Genomic DNA, 27,259 nt, shown 5'->3' on the forward strand with positions numbered 1-27,259 from the left:
CAGGGCTCGATCCAACAAACCGTGAGATCATGATCTGAGCTGAAATCAAGAGTCAGACGCTTAACTGACTGAGCCAGCCCCAGAAATGTTATATTTGAAATGACTAAGGAACATTCAGATGGGGATGTTCAAAAGGCAGCAAGACAGAATGTAAGAGAAACTGAAGAGAGATCTGAGCTTAAGTCAGACATTAGCAATTTACAGGTACATACAGTATCATCTGGCTTTTTGTTTATTTTGTCTTAACTATAATCATCTCTTCCCCTTCCACAGAATATCTGATTTCCTTTGGGGAGTTACTTCTTCCCAATTAAACAAAGTCTTGTGAGATTCTTAATCAGACCACTGGGAGACTTCCAACCTAAATGGGAATCTCCAGGAGAATTACAGAAAGATCGAATATAGCTGGAATGCATTCACCTGTACCAGCAGGGTACTGCCCAGATGGGTCTTTCTAAGAGACCATTCGTACAGTATCTGATTTTTAGCCTCCTTAAGATGACTTGGTTTCATCTCACTGCCAAGCATCGTTCTGGGATACCCAAATAGCACTCTGATAAATTCACATTTGCTTGATTTGGGCAGAATTGGGGTTCTATTGCTTGAAATCAGAGAATCCTAATTGATAATTTACACATACTTACATGTATGCACACATACATGAATACATCACATGGACATAGGCATAGATGAAACTGCTTGGGAAATGTGCACAGAATAAAAAAAAAGGGAAAAGCGCCAAGGCCAGAATGCTGAAGGATGCTAGCATTTAAGAGTCAGGCTACGAAAGAGAAATCTGAGGAAGAGGCTGAGGAGTAGCCAGAGAAGAGCAGAGATAGTTCTGGCAACGAGGCAACAGGAAGAGTTTTAAGAAAGCAGGACTGGGTGGTGAACGGTGTCAGGAGGCACACGGCAATGGAGGGAATGGCACAAAGTGAGGTAAGGAGGCCTGAGTGTGTGGGTAAGGTATAGGGAGACCTCCATGACTAAAACTGAATTTTTCTTGGGAAGCAGCTGGAGATAAGAAGCTACGGTCAGCTAATGCAGAGCTGTGAACAGGAGGCAGAGGAACTTAGATAGCAAAGGGCAATGGACAATGAGGACAGTAAAAAATGGAGGAGTACTTACTGTGTGGCAAACAATAAATATCTGTCGAATAAATAAAGGCTAATACCACTCTCCCTTTAAATGTGAAGAAATTACCTCCAGTATCTTCATTCTTAACTCATGCTCCTTCATGTTTGAAAGGGGGAGGGGAGGGAATAACAGTGTGGTGAGAGTTCCTAATAGAATAGTAGATATTTGGTTACTTTTTAGATCTGCACACCTTCAAGTCCCTCCAGACCAATATTGCCAAAGAGAACTTTCTGTAATGACAGGTAAGTTCTATATCTGTGTGTCCAATACAATAGTCACTGACGACATATGGGCACTGAGCACTTTAAATGTGGCTGGTGACGGGGCACCTGGGTGGCATAACTGGTTAAGTGTCTGACTTGGGCTCAGGTCATAATCCTGCAGTTCTTGAGTTTGAGCCCCACGTCGGGCTCTGTGCTGACAGCTCAGAGCCTGGAGCCTGCTTTGGATTCTGTGTCTCCCTCTCTCTCTGCCCCTCCCCCGCTGGCACTCTGTGTCTTTCTCAAAAATAAATAAACATAAAAAAAATAAATGTGGCTGGTGAGATTGAAGCATTGGGGAAAAAATACATATATACATGCATATATACATATATATATTTATTTTTTTAGAGACAGAACAGGTAAGCAGGCGAGCAGGAAAGAAGGGCAAAGGGAGGGAGGGAGAGAGAGAGAGGAGGAGGGTAGGAGAAAGAGGGAGAGAGAGAGAAAGAGAATGAGAAAGAGAATGAGGTAGAGAGAGAGAATCTTAAGCAGGCTCCATGCTCAACGTGGAGCCCAAAAGAAGGCTCAATCCCATGACCCTGAGATCATGAGTTGAGCGAAAATCAAGAGTTGGACGCTCAACAGACTGAGGCACCCACGTGCTCCTGAAGCACTGAATTTTTAATTTTATTTAGCTTTGAACAGCCATGTCTGACTAACAGCTATCTTACTGAATAGCGCAGCTCCGGACTCAGCCTGAATGAACCAATGGACAGTCTCATGGTAACTTTTCACCACTTCTCTTTGCTGCCCTGGATTAGACTCTATAAAGTTTGAGATGATGAGGATGGGGTCAGAGGATACAAAAGAAGGTCCAGAAAAGATTGTCAACGAAGGCGACCCTGAAGTCTGTGAAAGTCAGCAATTCTATTTTGCAGTCTGTTTCATGTTATCTATAGCCCATAAATAAAAATATTATTAGCTCCTTGAAGTCAAAACCTAAATACATTTCTATTCTGAGGTTTTAGAATTTCTAACTTGATGCGCTTTTTCATATTTGAAAATGTTTGCCTAATGACATCTAATTCATGTGATGCTATGGTACGGTTTTCCTTTGATTCATAGTGATTTTCAGGGTAATAATTTCATCAGCTAAAAGAAATATTCCTACTTTGTTTTCTTTTTATACTAGCTTCGAATGGATGTTTTCCTGTCATTTTCTCTTCATGTTAAAGCATCGTGGACTTTTCTCACACGGCAATGGTGAGTGTTTATCTAAATTAAAGTAGCAGTAGTAATATTCTCTGTCTCCAGCTGTGCTATGTTCAGTTTGTTAACAATCCACTTGTTCTCCTTGTTGATCTCTGAGGTTTCTGAAGAACGTGAGGTGAAGCTAGGATTTCAATGATCACCATTTTCCTACAGGAACCCCAGGAATCTCAAGAATCTGTATATCTTGTACTTACCAGTATCTCAGAAGACATTATATGCAGAAAATAAATTTAATATAATATTTAATGAATTGAAGGGAGTCCTGAGGCTAGGGCACTAAGAAGGCAGACCGAACCCACACACAGAAAGTACAAGTTATGAAAAGACCAACCCCCTGCAGGGTGGAGAAGAGGAGCAGTAAATGCTAAGACAGGTCAGGGCTCCAGGAAGGGCCCAAGTGTAGCAAGTGGTGTGAAAGGTGCCAAGCAGGGGGAAGAGACAGGGCGGAAGCTGGAAATGAGCTGAAAGTGCTCTTCTTTCTTTAATGTCTTTCTCTCTAATAGCTTATATTTTAAAATTTCAAACTATAGCAAAGTTGAAAGAATTCTGTAGCTAACATCTGTACGTTCGCCACCAGATTCCACCATCACATTTTCACTATACTTGTTACAGTACTGTTTCCAAAACATGGTCATGTGTCATGCAGTCAATGTAACAGGATGTGAAGAGGGGACAAAGAAAACATCAGACTCTACCACATGTGGTTACCCTCCCCTCTCCCAGTTTACGTGTATGCACACGCTCACATGGTAGTTGTTTCTACCCAGTTTCTATTTACTCTGTGGGGAACGAGTGTGTCCGTACATGTGTTCTTAAACATTCATGTGTGAGAGGCATCACTGAAGGTGACGGGCCTGCTTGGAAACAAGACACCTACGCTGAAGACAAAGGGAGTGAAGGTTAGATAGGAAAAGCTGAGGTGAAAATTACACAGTAATTACAAAACAATTCAAGTTTAAAAGTTCTTCAAAAATTTCGGTAGAGGGTCATTAAAATAGTAAGTTCTCATACAGTGTTTACGTAAACATTTGAACATTTTAGTCAGGAAACTTTTCAGGAAAACACCTACTGCAATAAAGTGACGCATCCCCTCACTCAAAAGTGAAATTCTACAGACAATATAGATAGCACTAGTGAGCTAAATAATTCTAACGTTTTATACTCCCAACTAGTCCAAACCACCCCAGAAATGAGTGGCAAAGCCATACGGTAGGCTTCGGTTTTCCATCTGACTACATAGAATGCCTTTATGAAAATTTCTCATATTCGTTATTTCACATTTCATTCTGAAACAGCAACAACTGTCAAAATAGGTTACAAAATAATTATTAAAGGTTCTTTAAAACTTACTTTGTTTTATAATTTATTAATCTGACGTAAGGTATAAAAGAGAAAAAACCAAATTATCTTGGAACAAAGATTCTGATCCCTTTCTAAATCAATGAGAATAGCTACCTCCAACAGAAGAGGTCCCAAGGATTCCTTTTCTATCACTCCTTGACTGCTCGATGAGATGTCTGATTTCTGCACTTCATCATCAGTTGTTGATTTCTCTATAATAAAGAAACAAAAAGTCATGCATCCAAAAGGGCTCGTTTCCATATTGGCAAGTTACAAAGACACAGATTCACCTAATTTAAGATTCAAATAACATTTACTTATTATCTAGGCGATATTTATTGATAACATTATTTAATCTTAATGATATTCACTTTATGGATGACAAAATTGAGGTTCACAAAGGTTAAGTAATGTGTCCCAAATCATATAACTAATAAGTGGCAGCAGGATAATTTGAATTCTGACCTATCAAGTCCAGTGTTCCAGCAACAGGGAAAATGGTATAAATATAAAGCCTTTTGAAAAAGTCTACACCAGAAGTTTTTAAGAAATGAGTAAACTGTAAAAGAATGATGATTTCCTCCATTTTTCTTTTTCCTCTTCTGATTTGATAAACTGCCATTGAAAAGAGAGTGAAGAAATGCTTTTTCCTTTTGTGAGCCTGCATGAATTAGCTTACCTTTCACATTCCTGTCATGATGATCTGATTGATAAAACTGTATAACTACTAAATGATCTGAAATTCTTTTGTGCAGTGATGTTGGAAAAGCCATCCATCATCTTCAAACAGCGCCATACTTAAATAAGTTTCCAATCTGTCAAACTAGTGAGTTAGTTAGCCAAAAACCAAATTTGGTATCATTGAATATAGAGGCTCATTTTTTTACTTTAATGGGTAACATATTTCAGGGGCGCCTGGCTGGCTCAGGAGCATGTGACTTTTGATCTAGGGGTTGTAAGTTTGAGCCCCATGTTGGGTGTAGGGACTACTTAAAAATAAAAAAAAATCTTAAAACAATTAAATATGAAATATTTCATACATTCCAAAAAATACAGGAAATGACATAGCATACATCACATAGCCACCATTCATTTTTCACGGATGTGAACATTTGCTCCACGTCCTTCCTTCTTTAAAAAATAAAATGCTGCAAATAGAACACTCTGCTATCACTCCTTCTCTGTCTCTTTTCAGAAATAACTAGTATTCTGAGGTCAGTATAATAATTTCTAGGCCTGTTTTTTATTACTTAAGTACACATGTATGATTTCTTGAACAATATATCACCTTTTATTTTTTTTTAATGTTTATTTTTGAGATAGAGAGCACCAGGGGGGGAGTGGCAGAGAGAGAGGGGGACAGAGGATCCAAAGCAGGTTTCCTGCTGACAGCAGCAAGAACTGTGAGATCATGACCTGAGCTCAAGTCAGACTCTCAACTGACTGAGCCACTCAGGCACCCCTACTGTTTTGTGTTTTAAAGTTTACATAAGTATATATGGACTTCTCCAACTTAGTGTTTCCACTCAATATTATGTTTGAGATTTAAGCACACTGATGTAGATCTGATTCATTCATTTGAGATGGTATATATCATGTGCTTAACCCACAGTTAGTAGATTTCCTAAGCCACTACTGACAGACCTTTGACTACCACACACAGTGCTGTAATAAACTATTTTCAGTACTTCCTCTTTTGTACATGTGTGACAGTTTCTTGAGGGTAAACACTAAAAGTGAAGTTGCCGGTTCATAGGGTCTATGTATTTTCGACATTACTAAGTTTGACAAATTGCTCTCTAAAGAGAATGTACCACTCGTAACATTCAAGGGTTTTTGTTTTTATGCATCCTCACTGACAATTGATATCAGCATTAAAAAAAATTTGTGTGTGTGAATCTATTGGGTGTAAAGTGTCATTTCATATAGTGTTTATAACAACAGCTTTACTGATTCACAATTCACATAGCATGCTATTCATGCATTTAAGGCATACAATTCAGGGGTGCCTGGGTGGCTCAGTCGGTTAAGCGTCCTTCGGCACAGGTCATGATGTGGCGGTTTGTGAGTTCAAGCCCCACCCTGGACTGTGTGCCCCCTTCTCTTTATGCCCCTTCCCCACTCACTCTCCACCTCTCAAAAATAAACATTAAAAAAAATAAAGCATTCAATTCAATGGTTTTTAGTACATTCACAGGGTTATGCAACCAACATTATAATACATTTTAGAACATATTCATCAACCCAAAAAGAAACTTTGTACTCTTGAGCAGTCACCCCCCATTTTCCCAATGCTCCCAAGCCCTAAGCAACCACCAATCTACTTTCTGTCTCTGTGGATTTGCCTATTCTGGACATTTAGTATAAATGGAGTCATACAACACATGGTCCCTCGTGACTGGCTTCTTTTGTTTCGTGTGCTTTCAAGGCACTGTCAGTACTTCATTCCTTTTTTTTTTTTTCTGCCAGATAATATGCCATTATATAAATATACCTTGTTTAACTTATCCATTGGTCAGCCGATAGATACACGGGTTGTTTCCACCTTTCGGCTACTTATGAATAATGCTGCTACGAACATTTGTGTGCAAGTTTTTGTGTGGACCTAGGTTTTCCTTTGTCTTGGGTATATACCTACAAATGGAATTGCTGGGTGATACTGTACCTCAATGCTTAACATTTTGTGGAACTACTGGACTGTTTTCCAAAGTGGCTGCACAATTTTATTTTACTTTCCTACCAGCAGTGTACGGGGGTTCCGATTTCTCCCATCGTCACCAACACTTATCTGTCTTTTTTGTGTACAGCCATCCTGGTACTTCACTGTGGTTTTGATTTGCATTTCTCTGATGGCAACGATATGCACATATTTTTCCTGTGCTTATTAGTCATTTATATGTCTTTGAGAAGTATTCAGTCAGAGCCTTTGTCCATCTATTAACTGGGCTATTTACCTTTTGCTTATTATGGTACAGAAGTTTCTCATTTAGTTCTAAGATGTACTTGCTTCATCAATTCATGTGTTTATAACATTAAGACAGGTTTTTGGTTTTTAAACAGGTTTGTCAAAAAACACCAACCGTCAAGTCCAAGTAAATTAAATAACTATGTGTGAAAAGCAAAACATCTAAAATTTCAGGCAAAACCTAAGGCGGGAGTGGCTATGTGACCTAGTTTCTGGCTCAAGGAATGTGAAAAGAAGCGACGTGCAATTTCTGGGTCTTGTCCTTAAAAGGAAAGAAGCATGCCTCCCCATGTTCTTCTTTCCCCTTTTTGTCAGCTGGGATGTGGACCGGTGAGCCATGTTTAGCCACGTGGAAAATGGCAATAGGAATGGCACAGAAAAAAAGATGAAATCAGTCACAACCTCTGACACATCCCTAGATTATCTTGTTAAAGCTGCTGTACTTTGGGTCTCTTGTTACAGTAGCCTAGCCTGTATCCTAACTATACATTCTGTATTTCTCAATCCCATGTTTATTTGCTAGATCTTGATTACGTCCATGATAGACATAATTTATTGGCATGCTATCATGAAAAGTAAGACTTTAACTTACATCAACCTTCTACCCACACATTTCTCCCTCCTTCCATCCTCCCAATATAGTTACAATTTTTAGGGCAATCAGTATTTAATATCTATGCTCCTGTGGCCACATAAATAAAGTTCACAAACGAGACAAGGTGTGTGCTATCATTTACATTTCTCCTATTTTGCGTTTTAGTCTTTTTAAGTTCAACTCATCCCTAAACTTCCCCCCCCGAAATGAAAATTTCCTCTTAATTAGTCAGTCCTCTGATTCTCTGTTCCATTTTTTCCCCATGGAAACATTCGTCCTGGAGGCCTCTATCCACTAGCTATGTTTTTAGGTTGATGCACAAGGGTACACCTTTCTTCTGTTAAGATTCCATGGTTTCCCTGGATTAAGATCCTATGCCTTTCTTTCTTGGTTTGCTGTGGTGGTTTTGATAGATATTTCTGGAAAAAGTACACAGAAGATAACTTTTGAACTGAGGCTTTAAATGTCTGAAAATGTCTTTATTTTGCACTTACACTTCATTTGGATTCACACAGAATTCCAGGTTTAGAATTCTCAGGGCACCTGGGTGGCTCAGCTGGTTAAGTGTCTGACTCTTGGTTTTGGCTCTGGTCATGCTCTCACAGTTTGTGAGTTTGATCTCCACAACAGGCTCTATGCTGGTGGCACGGGGCCTGCTTGAGATTCATATTCTCCCTCCCTCTCTCTCCCTCCCTCCCTCCCTCCCTCTCTCTCTCTCCCTCCCTCCCTCTTTCTGCCCCTCTCCTGCTTGTGTGCACTCTCCCTCTCTTTCTCAAAATAGATAAATAAACATTTCTTAAGAAAAGAATTCTCATTCAGTATTGTTATTTAGGATACACTCTGAATCTGGTATGTGTCTATTTTTTCTTTCCCTTGTTTTTTTTCTCTCTGGTGTCTGAAAATTGTGCATTGATGTGAGGTTTTTTTCCCTTTCTTTTTATTCGTTGTGCTGGGCACTATATGAGTGCTTTCAATCTGGAAACCCACATCTTTCTAATTCTGAGAAGTGTTTTGTTTTGGTTTTGTATTATTACTCTTATAATTTCCTCCCTTTATTTGGTCTGTTCTCTTTTTCTGAAATTAATATGTTACACCTCCTGAACTATTCCTATACACTTCCCACCTTTCCCTTGTCTTCCACTACTTGTCTTTTTATTTTTACTTTCTAAGGGATTTCTTCACATTATCTTTCAACCCTTAAAATATTTATTCAACAAATATTCCCTGAAAGTCTACTATGTAACCAGGAACTGTTTTAGGTATGAGGGCACAATGATGAACAAACAAAAATCCTCACCCTCATGGAGCTCTAGTGGGAGTAGGCCGACAATAAACGAATAAAACATATAATATGTTAGATGTAAAAAACACTGTGGGGAAAATAAATCAAGGAAGATGTAGAGAGTGTGTGTATTAGAGAGAGAGTGTATTAGATAGGATAGTTACAGACAAGTTCATTGCGAAGAAATATTTGAACAAAGGCACAAAAGAGGTGAGGGAATGAGCCTTGTGTACATCTGGGAAAGAACATTCCAGACAAAGGGAGAAGAAAGTGCCAAGACCTGAGGCAGAGTGTGCCTAGAATGGTTAGGCAGAGAGTGAGTAGGCAAAGAGTAGAAAACAAAGTATAAAGAGGCAAAGTTTATTTCAGTTATCCCGATTTTAAGTTCCAAAAGTTATTTGGTGTTTTGAATGTTTTATTTTATAGCATCTTATTATCATTTCATAGTTGACTTACCTTCCTTTTTGTCTCTGAGGGACTGTTTGATGGTTTGAAGTTTTCTTCTGCTCCCTGCACTGTCTCTACTTTCTCTGAGTTCCCTTTTTTCCTGTTTGCTTGATTTGTTCTCTTCTACTTTACAGGTTTTCCTCAAATATTCAGATTTTTATTCAGATTAAAGAGTAAGGTACTAAAAGGCTGACTGGCAGCTGTGTGAATAGAGGGGGCAAGACAGGGAAAGGCTTTTGTCATGTGGGGATCATTCCCAACTGTCAGTGTCTGTGTGTCTTTTCCTTTGGGCAGGTCAGCGTCCCCAGAGGGGTCCTTCCCCCCTTGGGCGGCAAGCAGCGAGGTGACATATAGCTTCTGGCTGGCTCTCCCCTTTGGAGACTTAAAATACTAGTTTCTACTGTCTGCTCCATCAGCTGTCACTAGACTATTCACTTTCCAGCTTATAAAATCTTAACATCCTACCACTTTAATCATTATAAATATATTTGTTTATAATCTTTTCACATTGCTGTTATTCATCTGAAATTCTTTCTGGTCTATTTGTTCTGTTTGTTATTTGTGTTCCTACTTACTGTAGATTGTTTCCTCATATGTTACATAATTTCTTAGCATAAAATCACCCTCATAAGCATTTTTCTTTGGGAATGCCATGGGAATGAATACTGTTCAGTTTTGTTTTCCAGTCTTTACCCCTGGTTTAATTAGCCAGATCATCAGGCAACTTGTTTTATGTAATACATGCAAAGATAGTGAAGTATTACTTCGAAATGAGTTTTTCCATTATCCGGTGTGAGAGTTTTCCTCCAAAGCGCTCTGCCTGTGTGTCTGCTTTAATTCTTTGCTAGGGGTTTTCTGGCATGAGGTCCCCAGTAAATATGGACAGTATAAATATGAGTCGTAAAACAAAGTCAGGGTTTTCCCAGAAGAGACTGTTTCCCATGCCCAGAGCCCCGGCAGAGACCAGCTTATTATTCAGATGGAGGGATTTTCCTACCACTGAGGCACTGTCTTTCAACACTATGCCAGAGCTTCAGGTCTGACCCCACAACTTAGATCTCTTGACTCAATTCCCTTAGATACCAGGCTACATAACCTACCAAGGCAACCAGTGTTCAAGTTAAATTAATAAGCCATGTTTTTGTAACAAGAAACCTCTCAGATTCACTTTCTAAAATAAAGACCATCTATACAAAAATGTTTCTTTAATAACATTATGAAATTCAATGCAATTTCTTAATAATAAAAATAATAAAATCACCTATTATAAAGGTCTTCATAACAAAGCACACAACCATGGTTTTGGCTTTTTTTTTTTTTTTTACCTTGTTCCATTCTCTTCATTAGCTGTATCTGATCGACTGTCTTCTTCAAAATCTTGCATTTGTCTGGCTTTACACTCAAACTGTCAATGTCACTGATGTTGGCAGACAGTAACTCAGCTAGTTCTTCTAAATATTTATTTTCTTGTTCCCTGCGCCTCTTTTCAGTGCTGTTTGTTACACAAAGAAAAACCAGTTAGTGTACATTTCTACCACGATACTTCCCTCTTTGATCAAGTACTTAATATTTACATATTTATAGAGATCCATAATTTTATCCAGAATATAAAGTCCGATTTTGAAAACAACTTAAATTCACAATACCAAAGTGCAGAAAACAATTCTGGCCAAAAATACATAAAGAGAGTGACTGCCATCATATATGTATTTCCTCAATGATATAAATACATCAAATATTTCCCAACAAAATGTTAGATATTAAATTTTTTTTTTAACGTTTATTTATTTTTGAGACAGAGAGAGACAGAGCATGAACGGGGAAGGAGCAGAGAGAGAGGGAGACACAGAATCAGAAGCAGGCTCCAGGCTCTGGGGCATCAGCCCAGAGCCCGATGCGGGGCTCGAACTCACGGACCATGAGATCGTGACCTGAGCTGAAGTCGGACGCTTAACCGACTGAGCCACCCAGGCGCCCCCAAAATGTCAGATATTAAAAGGAAGCAGAAAGTACTTACACTCACTGCATTTGGAATTTACTTTATATTCTAAACAATAATTCCTTGAATTAGAAAATCTGATTTTTCAAATAACTTTGTTATAAATTAAGTAGTGCAGACTATACTAGAGTTCAAATAAGTTATACTTTGAAATCTGATAAACTTTCTTAATTTTTTTGTTACTGAAAGAAATCTGATAAACACTTGATTCTTATCATAACTAGACCATTAGTTGGTCCTCATCAAAAAGAAAAGAGCATCCATCCAAAAAGTAAAAGAAAAAGAATAATAATCAATTATGAGACAAAGGTACAGAGAACAATGTCTTTTGTATACAACTTCATTCTACAAAAAAGAAGAAGACATCTATTTATAAGTTCTCATAAATGTGATAAATAAAATCAATTTTGATTTATCTTGAAGCAAAATTACGAGAACAAAGGATAACAGTGCAACCAGCTAGCGCTTCACATTCAATCAAAGGTACTGAATGAATACTTTTCAGTTTTGTTTTCCAGTCTTTACCCCTGGTTTAATTAGCCAGATCATTAGGGAACTTATTTTATGTAATACATGCAAAGATAGTGAAGTATTACTTTGAAATGAGTTTTTCCATTATCAAATTAACATAATAAGAAAGATTGGTCACAAATAACTCTTTGTTTTATAAGCAGCAACCAAAATCATCTGGTGTGATGGTAGAAAAGTGGTAAAAAAAAAAAAAAAAAAGAGGTGAAAAGAGGGCAAGATTATGAGCTTTTAAAAAGCTCATAATTGGGGCGCCTGGGTGGCTCAGTCGGTTGAGCGTCCGACTTCGGCTCAGGTCATGATCTCGCAGTCCGTGGGTTCGAGCCCCGGGTCCGGCTCTGTGCTGACAGCTCAGAGCCTGGAGCCTGTTTCAGATTCTGTGTCTCCCTCTTTCTCTGACCCTCCCCTGTTCATGCTCTCTCTCTGTCTCAAAAATAAATAAATGTTAAAGAAAATTTTCTTTAAAAAAAATTAAAAAAAAATAAAAAGCTCATAATTGGCAACAATTAAAATACCACTTACTTTTCATAACACAAAACTATAAAAGCAATAGCATTTCCATAGCAACATAGTAAGTTGAAAAGAACCAAGTCAGCCAATCAAATGTATTTAACCACAAAAAACAAAATACTACAACATGGTACACATCCCAGAACAAAACCAAATTTTGAAACTTTAACAATCATCCTTTATCTTTATCTGTAAAGCCTTTCATTATTAAGGAATTAGTCCCACTTTATTTAGTAAAACTTTATCTTACAATTTCCACAGAAAGTACATGGAGCAAGATATCCTGACAAACTTCACACAAAGGCATTGAAAACAAGGCATGAAGAAAATGACATATTCAAGGTTTCCGAGAACTCCATCTCTGCAACTTGATAGTGTTTTAGAGGACACCTGATTTTACCTTAGAGAAACTAAGTCATACTAGACTTATTTTGCAGATTCAGTCTAAAGTATGACCTGTTTAAATCTAGGGGTCTAGATTCTAACACGAGTAAATTGGATTCACGTAGTGGAACTCCAAAATCTGCTTCTGACATTAAGTTTTACGTAAAACTCAAGTGCCTGACACCACTGTAGAATAAAAGAAAGTGCTAGAATGGCAGGATAGACAGAGAGTTGACAGAGGAAGCAAGAAGCTAAAAATACTGAAATGCTGAGTTGTCTATAAAATGACTTAAGAAGGAGACTAGGAAAATCACCACGAAACGAAGTAACTAATAAGCAAGGACAGAAAATGAGAGCAGATATATTTAAACAAAGTCAAAACTGAAGGTGGGGCGGGCATGACCAAAAAATTCTACCTTAATGGAAAAGAAGGCTTCCTTTATTACTTTAGCCACTTACACTTCTCACCAGCCCACTCGACTTCCGTGGACATTGCACACATGCTAGTTAATCATGCTATGAATTAACTAACGTATCTTTTTCCTTCAACTTACTAGCTTTTTCAACAAATGGTCCTAAACTTATTACATGCCAGACAGCCACGCACTATGTCCTGGGGATCCAGGGGTAAATTAGGTGTAGCCCTAATTAGTGTGAGAATAAAGAAAAAGAGTCATTACAACACTATGTGACAAGACTGTTAATGCTATAGAAGTTCATCCGGATCGCACCTACACTGAGGCAATGAGATGTCCCAACCTGGTGGTAGACAGGGATTGGTTTCAGGGCAGGGGAGGCAGACAAACAAAACCCAGCTTTTTCAAAGGTGTAATATGAGAATGAAAATGTCAAGTTAAAGGATCTATAAGTAGTTCAGTATGGCTCAACTACAGAAAAGAAACAGAAGGGCAGGAGATGAGTTCCAAGCCACATCATGAGGGCTCTTCCATACACCATGATAAAGAGCATGATGTATTGCTTAAAAGCACAAGTTCAAATTTCCTCAGTCATTTATTAGCTATGTAACCCTGGACAAGTTGCTTAACAGCAATTTAACTTCTCTCAGCTTCAATTTCTTTATCTGCAAAACAGGGGTGATGACATTAATTATCTCTTAGAATTTAGTGAGGATTAAAAAAGATGTTAAATGTAAAATGTTTGGCAAAGTTGCTGGCATATACTTTTAGTTCAGTAAATGTTACCTATTGTCATTGTTTTGGTTATGATTATTTTTTTCAGGGCAAGGGGAAGCCCAGAAGGGTTTAAGAAGAAGAATGAGTGGCATGACAAGATTTGTAAGCTCCCTGAAGATAGAAAACATGACTCACTTTGCTTATATCCTTATAACGTCATGCACACCATGCTGGTTGAATAGTGGGCACTAAATAAAGCACTTGTTGAGCTGAATTAGAAATATTAAACAAGCACAAGGCATAGCTACCCAGCATTTTGAGACTGGCATTTTAATCCCCATTCTCCTAGTACAGTTAAAGAATGGAGAAGAGGTAATAGGAAGAGATATGAGGCATCAATTACTAAGAAACTCTATCAGGGCTCTTGTACAAAGGGCTGGCAATATCCTGAGGTCTAACATATTCTCTTTATGATTAATGAGTTCAGAATCTGTCCAAAGAGACAGCAGATAATAACAAAACCAAAAGAAGCATTACAAGGTGGTATTCATACACAAACTCAATCAGTTTCAAAATCATGAAGTTTTACTTTACCATATCAAAAATGCCAATTGAAACTGAAGCCCATACTTACAAACCTGAAGGAGGTAATGTTTTCAAATATTTTGAAAGCAGACACACAAAGATTATTATCTTTAAAACATCTAAGAAGAAAAAATATATTCACTTTTTGATATTTGTCATGGCATGATTATGTATGTATAAAAAAATCAAAGATCTACAGATAAGCCATAAAACAAATAAGAAAGTTTAGAACAATGGATGCATAGGAGACCAATAATCCCAAATCCTATATATTAAAAGCTGTCAGTTAGAAGATGCAATAGACAAAATTATACCATTTCCAAAAGCAATAAAAATTCTGTGGGACCCTGGAATATATCTAACTAAAGATGGGCTAGTTGTTCAAAGGGGAAAATTATGAACTACTACCAAAGAATAGTGAAGACCTGAATATGTGAATAGCCTTTATATGCACAAATAAGAACACTCGGGAATCTGGAGTCTAGAAAATAAAAATGTCAATTCTCTTCCAATTTAATCTATAAAAGTAAATGACATTCTAATCCAAATCCCAGGAGTATTTTTCTTCAGGGGAAACTTAAAAACCTGATTTAAAAATCTGAATGGACAGGTAAAGGGACAAGAATAGGGAAAACGATTTTGAAAAATAACAAAGAATGACTTGCCTCAACAGATATCAAGGTGATTGTCATAAGAAAGTTCAGAACCAGATCCCTATCTATACAGGAACTGGATCTATGATAAAGGTAACAGCACAAAAGCAGAGAAAGGATAGGGCCATAACCACTTATGTTCTACATGGGGAAAAAATAAAATTAGTTCCCCACATTATATCATATGCAAATCAAATTCTACATTAATTAAAACTCTAAATACACATATGTATGTAATATGTAAATATGTAAAAATATGTTTAAGGCCTTGAAGTAGAGGGAAAAAAATTCTTCCACGAGACCCCCAAGAGCTTGACATATGAAAACTGAAGGTTCCAAGGTATGTCAACGGACTTCAAAAACAGTTAAACAGACCAGGAGAAGAAAGATATTTACATCAAATATAAGCAAAAAAGAGTAGTACCCAGAAAATTAAAAAAACTCTTATAAATAAAAAGGAAAAGGAAAACAACCCAGCAGGAATATGGGCAAAAGATATACCCAGGAAATTCACAGAAGAGGAAAACAAAAATCAAAATCAATTTATCTGGTTATCAGCGAAATATACTTCAAACTGTAACCCCACACTCATCAAGTTGGGAGACTTACAGTGAGGAGAGGACAGTGTGGGTAAGGGTGTGAGAAAAAAAGAACTCTCAATGCTTGTTATTTGAAGAGCAATGTGGTGGTGACCTAGTTAACATAAAGATGAATACAGATCCCAAAGAAACTCTCACATATCAAGTAGGAGGTGTGGAAACTGATACTACACTGTATGTTAACTAACATGAATTTAAATAAAAAATAAACAAACAAAAATAAAGTAGGGAGGTGCATATGAGGATGTTCCTTCGCTGTAGTGCTAGTTGTAAGAGCAAAAGTTTCTAACAGAAAGGTTGTTTATAGGGAAATGGATTTTTCAAATGGGATACATTCCTGTCTTACAACATTTAATCAAAAGGTGACAGAACTGAAATCTATATATATTTATATCTCAAGATGCATGCTGGAAAAAGTATACTCTAGAAAAATATATACAGTATACAGTATTGTATCATATGTATACTTACAAACATTCTGTATTACTCACCAGTTCATATATATATGTAATTATTAAAAATGGAGAAATTAATTGCAGACAAATCAATGTAATAATTAATATTTTACTACCTTATTCAAATAAGACTATACAAATATGATAAAATATTAAAAAATACTAACAATACCACAAAATATGAACAATTATATGTAATGGATATGTATAGTTCCTTAGCGTCTATTCTTAACATAGATTTTAAAAATTTCCCCAAATAAAAAATTAAATCTAAAAAACAACAGTTTTATTTATTTATACTTTTTTTAAATATCTATTTATTTTTTGAGAGAGAGAGAGAGAGAGAGAGAGAGAGAGAGAAAGCACAAGCATGGGAGGGGCAGAGAAAGAGAGAGGGGGACAGAGGACCCAAAACAGACTCTGCACTGACAGCAGGGAGCCTGACGTGGGGCTCGAGCTCACAAACTATGAGATTGTGACCTGAGCCGAAGTCAGATGCCCAACTGACTGAGCCATCCAGACACCCCTATTTATTTACTCTTACATTTTCCTTTGAAAAGGACTGACTTTACATACAGATAAAACAAGAACATTAACTTTGACAACACAAATCTGGATTGTATCTCAATATCAACGTTCCTCTGAGCATCTGGACACTTACCTGTGGTTATGAATACTTAAGTTATGATCTGTGACAGTCCTTTTAATTGATCAACTTTTGTCTCTCCAGACTGGAGCCCTGGCACTTACTCCCCTGTTAAAATCCTTTCTTTATCCCCCATGAGAAAGAAGCACGTAATCCAGGGACAGAAGAATCTTCTGCCACTTCACTCTCTAGATCAGTGATGATCAATGGGGGCCATATTGCTTTCCCCATCCCTGACAAACATTTGACAACTGTCTGAAGACATTTTTTGGTAGTCACAACTGATGTGACACTTTGGTTATCATAACTGATGGAAAGATGCTACTGGAGTCTAGTGTGTGAAAGTCAGGGATATTGCTACGCATCCTACAACATACAGGAGAGCTGCCCACAGCAAAGAATTATCTGGCTGACAAGGTCAATAGTGTGAAGGCTGAGAAAGCTTTCTCTAGATCCTAGAAGATGAATGGAGTAAGATCCCCTCAGGTGGGAAGCTGTTCTTTTGATGCGAGTGAGTTTCTTTCTCTGTCTGGCATTTGTTAGAATCTCCTTAGCAATAATTCTCTTTTAGCCTATTTAAGGTGATCATATTCCTTATGATACACAAATATTTAATTCCACAAATAGGCATTCTTTAAAATCCTAATACTAATATTATAAAAATAATGATATTTCTTAGTTCTGCTAACATAACGTTCTAAGATAGCAGGTTGAAGATATACAATAGACTTATTTATTCACGTGACAAATATTTACTATGGCCTTACTATATATAAGCCACACACTATGCTACAAACTAGGCATATAATAGTAAGAACGGACAAGGTCCTTACCAAATAGCAGCCTAAGCGTGTAGTGGAGAAGCCAGAAATTCACGAAATAATCACATGAACTAGTAAAAACCTGAAATTATGGATCAGAGCTATAAACATACATGTGAGACAGATACAGGAATGGGGGAGACTTAACATAATATTTATGGAAGTAAGAGAAAGCTCCTTTTAAGGTGGTAATGTCTAAGCTGGTATCTGTTGAATGTATAGGTACTGACTACAAGAAATCTAGAGGGAGCAAGCTAGATTGTGGGAGCAGCATGTGCAAAAGTCCCGGGGAAACAAGAAAACATGGGGAGTATAAGGGACTCCAAGAAGAACAGAAAACTTGAAGTAGATTTAGCAAGAACTCTTAAGTGGCAATGAAAATGATAAAGAAGCTCTCCTAGATCTAGACTAAGAAAACAGTGTTCCTACCTTGATGCCAGTGTGTCACATGGCGATCCTTTCCTCTTATGTGAGTCTGGGTTAGCAGGGTCGGATGAACTGTCCCCGAGGCCACTCATGTTGAAAAACTTCACACCTAAAAAAGGAAGGACAACAATGAGAAATCTACTCTGGTGAGCTTTCTAACCACAGGAGAGGAGGAAGCTCCCTTATGTTAGAAGATATCTAAACACTATAGGGTCTCTGTGAATACCTAATTACAGCCATCATAAAAGTATCCCCATCTATACAGAGTCATCAGCTATTTAGTGTTTCTACACTTTCTTTTCTGTATTTGTAAAACAAAATAAATAGTCCCTTATGAAATCACAAAGGTCAAACAGGATGAAAGTATTATTAGAATAATGAAATAGACACTGAAATTTTATTTCAGAGAAAAAAATCACTTTCAGATGTTTCTAAGAACAAGGTATAACTGGGAGTCAGAGAAATTATTTCTTATATGTATTTATTTTAGATTGTGCTTTGAAAAGAACTTGAAACAACTTTTACTCATAAGGTTTGGGATTTTATACTGCTAAGAAAATAAATAATACATCTACAATTAAAGTTGAAGCAATGAATTAGATTTGGTACTTACCAACTCTGAATTCTATATTCCTAACCTTGTGTTTATGTAGTCAGGCGACAAAGATCAAATGTTTAGTCTATGTTAGGATCTTGGTATAGATGCCAGAGAACACAAAGTCATTTCCCTGAGCACGCCAGTCAGGTCTCTCTCTCACATGTTGTGCCAGGTAGTGACTACACTTACAGATCCACTCTGACTTGTCCCTATCAACTACTATTCTCTGTAGAATCCCTAACGAAACTCAGAATCCTATCCCTGGCCTTATATTCATCACGACCTTTTGTATGTTATTAGTGCCAAACAGCATACCTCCCCCATTTGTTTTCACCCCATCTACCCTTGAAAAAGGAAAGAAAATCCTTGCTAAATGGGAAAAACCTTTAACTTTTCCTTTTCCACAGCAATGACAACTGTGCTTATAAAGCTTATAAAGAATGCTGAGATCCATAAGAATCTCTCACATGGTTTTAATTAATACATGTGAGCAAATCCTTTTTCTCTAGTCCTGAAACTTACTGTCTCTAGCCTGTCCTTTGTCAATACCAAAGACTGTCAGTTCCCCCTTTTCTGTGTACAAATAATAACTAAAATTCTAATCATGAATTTATTATTTCATGCAACAAAAGGGGCACATTCTGAATTTCTCCCACATGAGAAGTGCAGTTCATAAAAACCTCCAACGCCTAGGATTGCAGTCTTGTAATTGCTTTTTACTTTTCTCCTTTACTCCTCATTTCTAATCAGTATCCATGTCCTGTCAATTCTTCCTTAATAAGAGATCTCAGATTGTCCCCTCCTTTTTATTCTCAGATATAGTTATGATTCTAGTTGGAACCCAATGCTTCATTCTGGATTAATGCAAGATCCATGTATCTGGTTTCTCAATTCCAGTCACTCTCACTTCTAATCTGTCCTATAAACAGCACCTAAACCATTCCTGCTCAAATGTCATTTCCAAGATATCAGTTCCCTGATGAGGAATCAACTGGGTCCCCCTACTGGAGCATGGTGGTTGAAAGCATGGGCTGTGGGGTCAGAAAGGCCTTACTTAAGTTGAAGTCCTGGCTTAACCAGTACCTACTTATTCTTGGGCAAAGTGTATAATCTCCTTAAACCTAATTCCTCATCTATAACATACAGATAATAATTACCTTCACCCACCTTCAGATCTGTTATAAGGACTGAACGAAACAGTGCATGTAAAGAGCATACTCTAGTTCCTGGAGAATGCTGACTGTTGTTATTTTCTCTTTAGACAGAGAGCTCCATGAGGGCCTAGGGTTCACTTGTGGATAACTCATCCCAAACCTTCTTATCAATAAATACAATGGACACTTTTCATGCCTTCATTTGTTAGTGCTCAATATATGCTAACTATTATTATTATTATTATTATTTTATTGGCCTACTTGGAGCAGCATTTGAAATAACCTTCTGAAACACTGTCACCCATTGGCTTCTGTGATCCCGTACTTCCTTCATTTACTTAACAAATAAATCAAGCATCTATCATGCATCAGACACTGTGCTAAAAGCTGAGCAAATAAATGGTCAGCAAAATAGAGGTTCCTGCCCTCAGGGAGCGGGAGAAATAAGCAAATAAGACACAAAAGTAACATATAATTTTAAACTGTGATAAAAGTTACAAAGGAAAAGAATACAAAAGGAAAAGGAAAAGGAAAAGAATAGGAAAAGAATAGAATAGAATGTTTCTCATAGAGAGAAGCAATAGGAGGAGACCTAATTTTAATTGGGGCCCTCTCCAAAGAAGTGATGCATAAATCAAACCTGACTAGAACAGTGTGGTTTTCTTCTGATCTTATTCTAAGTACTTTTTGCCCAATTCTTGGGGGTCAGAATTCCTCAAGGTCCTCATGTCCAAGGCCTCTTTTTCCCTCAGACTACATACATTATCCTCGGGTGATACCACTCACTCAGCCTGATATCAAAACACATCTCTATACTGATTATCCCCAAATCTCCACCTCTAGCTCAGATCTCCTAAGTCTCAGAGCCATAATCCAATACCTCACCAGCTATCTCCATCCAGATGTTACCCAGGCACTTCAAATTCAACTTTCCAAACTGAACTAAACCTCACCTCATATATTTCTTCTTTTAGTTGGTATGCTGGAGTCCTTCTAACCTCTTCTCTCAAAACCCATATGCAAGCAGACACCAAGATTTGTCAATTTTTATTTCCTAAATATTTCCCAAATCCATCCCTTCTTCATAGCCTCCTCTCATCACCTCCTGCTGGACCATTTCTTTTTTTCAAATGTTTATTTATTTAGAGAAAGAGAGAGAGAGAGAGAGAGAGACATAGTATGACAGGGGGAGGGACAGAGAGCGAGGAAAGAGAGAATCCCAGACAGGCCTCGATCCCACGAACTGGGAGATCATGACCTGAGCTGAAATCAAGAGTTGGACGCTTAACCGACTGAACCACCTAGGCGCCCCTCCTGCTGGACTATTAAAATAGCCTTCCAGATGGTCTCCCTGAGCCACCAGAGCAGGCTATCAGAAATGTAAGTCTGATCATCTCCATCTCTTGTTTAAAATCCTTCACTAAATCCTCACTGCTGAAAGAACAACATTCAACCTCTTGGACATAATATACAAAGTTTCCATCAGCTCTCATCTACTGTGCGTCAATTATAGAATTTGGTGAATAAGTGACTAAACATCTATTCAATCATGTACTTAACAGACTATATATGTTATATATTATATATGACACACATATATATAATCCATAGGAAACAGAGACACACACATGTAGATTATGTATGTTAATTTTAGTTCTGACACTAAGGAAAGACTTTAAAAATAAAATCCTTGGTTATATTCCACGTTTCCAGAAAAGGAAAACATTAGTCAGAAAACTTTAAATTGATCCAACGTGGGTAGCCCTAATTTCACCAGCAACAAATATTTACTGAGTTCCTAGTATATGCCAGCCTCTGTTCTAGGTACTGGGGATACGACCGTGAATAAAATTTATAAAAATCACTGTCCTCATGTCCTCATAGAGGTTCATTCTATTGTAAGGCAGAGAGATAATAAATAAAATTAAAAAGTAAATTATACAGTATATTAAAAGGTGATATGTGTTATAGAGGAAAATCAGGCAAAAACAGAGGTGTAAGTGTGTAGAATGGAAGAGACAGCAGTTTTAAGTAGCATAGTTAGAAAAGGCCTCATTGAGAAGGTGAGATAAGAGCAAAGACTTGAAGGATGTGAAGGAAAGGGAAAGGTATCTGGAGGAAGAGTGCTCCTGGCAGGCGCAAAGGGAAGGGCTGTAAGGCCTTAAGGCTGGAGCATAACTATGCTTTTTGCAAAAGATGAAAGAGATCAGTGTAGTTAGAACCAGGGAGTGAGGGAGCAGATGAGCTCAGAAAGATTACACGATGAGGCTACATCGTGTAAGGCCATAAAAACCATTTGAAAGATTTTAGCTTTACTCTGACTGAATTAAGCAATCAGTGGAGGGTTAAGAACAGAGGAATGACAAGATCTGATTTTCATTCTAAGACTTCTGCTATAAAGGGTAAGTACAATCTTTCTCATTTCAGTAATTTGGTATTTAAGTTTCCAACTGCTAAATGGACTTTTTCATTTGGATATCCCACTGTCTCCTCAAACTCAATTTGTATAAAATATGTTGGATGTTTACGTTCCAGACTTCTGTTAATGATGAATAAATGAGATGAGTTGCATTGTGGAGTAATGTCATCATAAAAAATACTTGTTAAATCTCTTGTGGTGGGGGGAGAGGAAGGACCCATGATAAGAAAAATAATTACAGTAATTGCAAGGTGGACAACCTCAATGCAAAGGCAAACAGGCCAGACTTGTAAAAACAATCACCACAATAAAAAAGATGTCAAAAGACTCGACATGTTTGTTAGTATCTCTTCTGAAACCCAAACACAAAATAATAATCATCTAAGTGATATATTACTGTAATTAATACAACTGCTACCTTCTTTTCCTAAGAAACTCACAGAAGCATAAATGAGGTTATCACAAAACCAAATATCGCAGAAGCCACCTCATTCTATATTCACATAGAAATAAAATGTAATGTTTTTAAATGTATTAATACAAATAATGAAATTATGCAATAACCTTTATAATAATGGGACATTAATTCTAAACTTTTCAACAGCAATAGAAATAAAAGAGAGCAGAAAATGAAGGGGGGAATATAATGAAAGATAAGACTCTGGAGTTCGCTAAACCAAAAGAAAGGAATTAGCTAATTCCCACCTCATGCTCAGGGGCCACTTCTTACTTCCTTATCTGCCTATCTTCTTTGCCTCCAAAGACATTAGGTTATACCTATCTGAGAATTTACCCATCTGGAATTCTACTGACTCTCAAAATAGAAAGGGCAATATACTATGCTTATTATACTATACTATACTGTACTATACTATACTGTATACTATGCTATAAATTATAATTCTTTTGTTTGTCTCCCATTCTAGATTATGAACTCAAAGCCAATTACTGGATCTTTTTACTGTATATCCAGTAGCTAACCTAATGCCTAAAAGATACAGAAGCTAAGACAGGTGATGCATTAGAAGTGATTATTTAACTAAGATGACATGTAAAAGTTTAAAGGATATTTCAGATATTTTATGGTTAATATATTTTCTGGAATCATTCATAAAGCTTTGGAATTCTTTCCTATAAGTGAGACTATGAGCTTATCTGAAATCCTTTTTACCCTATTTTCAATGGGGGGAAAAAAACCCAAGCCCTATCTTCTTGATCCAGAAACTGGAGAACATCTCTTCTAATTTTGAAAAGGTAAAAATATACTATTTAGGGAAAACCTCAAACAATATTTCATAGTACTATAAAAACATAAAGTCATGTCACAGTGATACAAAAGGTAAAAATATACTATTTAGGGAAAACCTCAAACAATATTTCATAGTACTATAAAAACATAAAGTCATGTCACAGTGATACAACTGTAAACATAAATAATATAATTTCATAGACTGGATCATTTTGAGCAACAAATAAACCTAGATTGAAAATAAGATCCCCCATACTGTGCTCCCCTCAGACTACAGGCTAGAGATTGACATCTTCTAAATTTATCCAAGATTCTGAGGCTGAGGAGACATTAGACAATAACTCAACAGCAGCCAGACAGGCTGACCTACCAAAATAAGAGCCAACAGTAAGAAGCTATGAGAGGGTCACCAACAATTTGCTGATGATATGATTCTGGTATTAACTGCTTTCTATTTACAAAACACAATATACAGATAGTGGAATGCAAATCCCCTGATGAGTGAAAACTATTACAGCTGTTCTATTTGTGGAGTGGCTTTATATATGCCAGTAAGGGTACTTAAATAAGGTTCATTAAGAAAAGAATGTTGGTTTCAGGAAACAATTTGCATACCACCTTTTAAAAAGAGGTAAGGTTTCTAAGTCAAAGTACCCTGCTGATTTAAAAAGAGTTGCTAAGTTATACTCAACCTCATGCAATCTGTAGAGAACAGTTTTGGGAATCAGAAACCACATCTATCTCAAATAGATCAGACAAAACCAAATAGGTGAGGCTGAAGAAATAGGTCAGTGTTTTATATTTCACTTGAACTATAAATTTCTAGAACATAAGAAATTGGTCACTCATCTCCCAGATTTAGCTGAGAATCACATAATTTGAAAAATAAGTAACAATATGTTAGTAAACAGCTCTAATAAATATACTTCAAAATGCTTAGCAGGCAATTAGCACAAAGCAGCACAGACATGATGAGAGGGACATTCTGAGGGCCGAACCTCTCCAATTTGACAGCTGTATGAAAAGAATCACATAGGAAAATCATTATAAACAAAGAGCTCCTGCAGTGGGCAACTGTCAATAAAGAAGTATTTCTCAGACTGGCATCTTCAGACACTTAGGGTTCTCTAAAAGAAGTTTTCAATTTCTCTTGTCTTTTCATTGCAATGTCAACTGAAATCTTTCTCAAGTGATAAGAAAGTATTGGGATTTACATCGCCTTTTTTATGGTTGCATACTTTTCCATTGTTTGTATACATCACATTTTGTTTATCCGCCAGTTGATGGCCATTAGGTTTTTCCATTTGGGGGCTATTTATGAGGAATGATTCTATGATCATTTATATGCATAAATGTGAACATGTCTTCAATTCCCTTGGTATTTTAGAGTGGAACTACTAAGTCATAATAATGTAACTCTCTTTAGCTTTTTGAGAAACTGCCAAACTGTCTTCCACAGTGGCTACAGCAATGTACAAGCATTCCAATTTCTCCACATTCTCACCAAAAATTGTTATTTTATGTTTTGTAATTTTATTTTAATTCTGGTCGTCTTAGGAGGTGTGAAATGGTATCTCATTACCGCTTTGATTTACATTGATTTCCCTAATCAGTAATGACACTGAACACCTTTTCAGGTGCTTATTGACCATTGTGTATCTTTTTTTGGAGAAATGTCTATTCAGGTCCTTTGCCCGTTTTTAAGTTGGGTTATTTGTCTTTTTTTGTTAAGCCATGAAAGTTCTTTATATTAGGGTACTAAGCCTCTACCAGATATATTATTTGCAAACATTTTCTTTATGAACAGTTTTTAATTTTGATGAAATCCAATTTATCTATTTTTTTCTTGTTTAGTAAGTGCAATGCCTGGACTTCCTTAAAGACAATTTCTACTGATTGCTATTCTTCCTGGGTATATACCATACTTTCTTATTTCTCTGAATGCCTCCTAACTTCTTGTTAAAAAAGCAGATATCTTGGGGCACCTGGGTGGCTCAGTCAGTTAAGTGGCCGACTTCGGCTCAGGTCATGATCTCGCGGTCCGGTCCGTGAGTTCGAGCCCCGCGTCGGGCTCTGTGCTGACAGCTCAGAGCCTGGAGCCTGTTTCAGATTCTGTGTCTCCCTCTCTCTGACCCTCCCCCGTTCATGCTCTGTCTCTCTCTCTCTCAAAAATAAATAAACGTTTAAAATAAATAAATAAATAAATAAATAAATCCCAGATATTTTGAAGCTAATGCCTAAAAAAGATTTCCTTAAAGGTCTGGAAACAAAAAGTCTCTGAATCCACAAAGCCAGAGACCAAAATTCAGATGGTGGCTCTCCCTGGCCCAGAGAAGAACCCCTACCCCAATAAGTCTCTGCCACAAATGGCCTGCCAGGATCTGAACTCTTATGCCCAGGAATAAAAAACAAAGGCAAAGAAATGGATTCAAAGCAATGAACTCTTAAAAATAAAGACATCATTTTTTCTTAGTTCATTGGTTCTATAAAACATCTGATTTTTCTTAAAATGTTTTTTACAGTAAAAGAAAATCTTGTGCAAAATATTTTATATATTAATAATAAAGAAATTATCAAGGATTTAATACTTTAAATTCTACAAGTGTGTCATGTCTGAAGTAATACATTTAATAAATTTATGTTTAGGTTAAGAGACAATGCTTTTTTTCTTTGCATTATTTTTTTCTAAACGGAAAGAATAAGTTTGGAAAAACTGTAAAAGTTTATTTTTTGTTTTTTATTAACAAAAATATAGGAAGAAGAGAAAAATCAGTTTTAAAACCCAGTATTTTAAATCCCTCTCATTGACTTTATTTAAAATTTAATTTTTTAAAGTTAAAAAATAAACATAAACGCATTCACCTTGCTAAAATATTCCTATTGAATGAACGTGTCCCTGAGGAAAAATAGTTGGCATATGAAATACATATTTGTGGCAGCTATCATAGTAAAACAACTGGGCAGAAACACCCTCAACATTTCCTTGCAAATCCATGAAATTAAATGATTCCAGTTATCATACAATTACATTGGGTAATTAATAGATATACTGTATATGACTTCCAAAAATCGGTACTATATCATTCTAACTTGTGGAAGATATGTTGGTATTTCTTTAAAAAAAAAAAAAAAAAGATTAAAATCAGTCTTCCTAGCCACAGCTCTCTTTAACTGTGTAAACAATAAAATAAGTGTTTGATATTTACTTGCATGTGCACAGGAGAAGAGTTTGTAATAGTTTAGCAAAGAGGTAACAGCCTTGAAAATGGTGGTCATAGATGTAAAACTAAGTGATAAAAATTTCACTCTCTCTCTCTTTCCGTCAATTCCATTCTCCTTCACAGATTCAGAAACTAATGAGCAGAAGAGAACAAAGATCAGTGGCCAGAAGAGAATGAAGATCAGCTTTAGATACAGATAATCTACAGATGAATATCCAAACCCAAAATCACATTTACTACATGAAATTATTCCAATATCTGATCAGAAGTTGTTCAATTTCCCACAAAGTATTTCAGAAACTCATTTCAGAATATAGTATGGTTAAATGTACATATATAAATCAGTAAAAGAAAAATAAACATACTGAAATTTGATCCTTAACATTATAAGGCAGTAGAAGTACCAAGCTGCATGGGTTAATAATTTGCCAAAACAATGAAATTATATTTTGAGGGCACTAGAAAATGATCAAGTCAGGTAAGCCTCCAGTTAATTTTGGGATCATCCCCCTAGCTGGAGCAGAAGTGGCTTGAATGAAATCACAATACAAATGTACATACAATCCTCATTACCCAAATTTGCAGAAGAATATGCATTTTTTAAAGCCTAGCTTAAAACTTAAGTCATCCTACTTGA

At 36.7% G+C, this 27,259-nt stretch overlaps 1 protein-coding gene and 1 long non-coding RNA gene across 17 annotated transcripts in view; one reads left to right on the forward strand and one right to left on the reverse strand.

Annotated features, from left to right (window-relative positions):
- Positions 1-27,259, reverse strand: part of NCOA1 (nuclear receptor coactivator 1) — a 222,125-nt gene that overhangs the window by 74,895 nt on the left and 119,971 nt on the right. For all 16 annotated transcript variants that reach the window (XM_042933544.1, XM_042933531.1, XM_042933532.1 and 13 more), the window contains 3 exons: positions 17,985-18,090; positions 10,568-10,734; positions 4,068-4,165 (listed from right to left, as the gene is read on the reverse strand). In XM_042933544.1, the coding sequence (XP_042789478.1) occupies positions 4,068-4,165; positions 10,568-10,734; positions 17,985-18,073 (354 nt within the window). In that variant the 5' untranslated portion in view covers positions 18,074-18,090. The remainder of the gene's footprint in view (positions 1-4,067; positions 4,166-10,567; positions 10,735-17,984; positions 18,091-27,259) is intronic.
- On the forward strand, positions 16,579-26,929 carry LOC122216556. Its single transcript, XR_006200960.1, has 3 exons — positions 16,579-17,245; positions 23,079-23,165; positions 26,746-26,929. It is a non-coding gene; the product is annotated as an uncharacterized LOC122216556 (long non-coding RNA).

This window comes from Panthera leo, chromosome A3 (genome assembly GCF_018350215.1).
Source record: "Panthera leo isolate Ple1 chromosome A3, P.leo_Ple1_pat1.1, whole genome shotgun sequence".
Lineage (NCBI taxonomy): Eukaryota > Metazoa > Chordata > Mammalia > Carnivora > Felidae > Panthera > Panthera leo.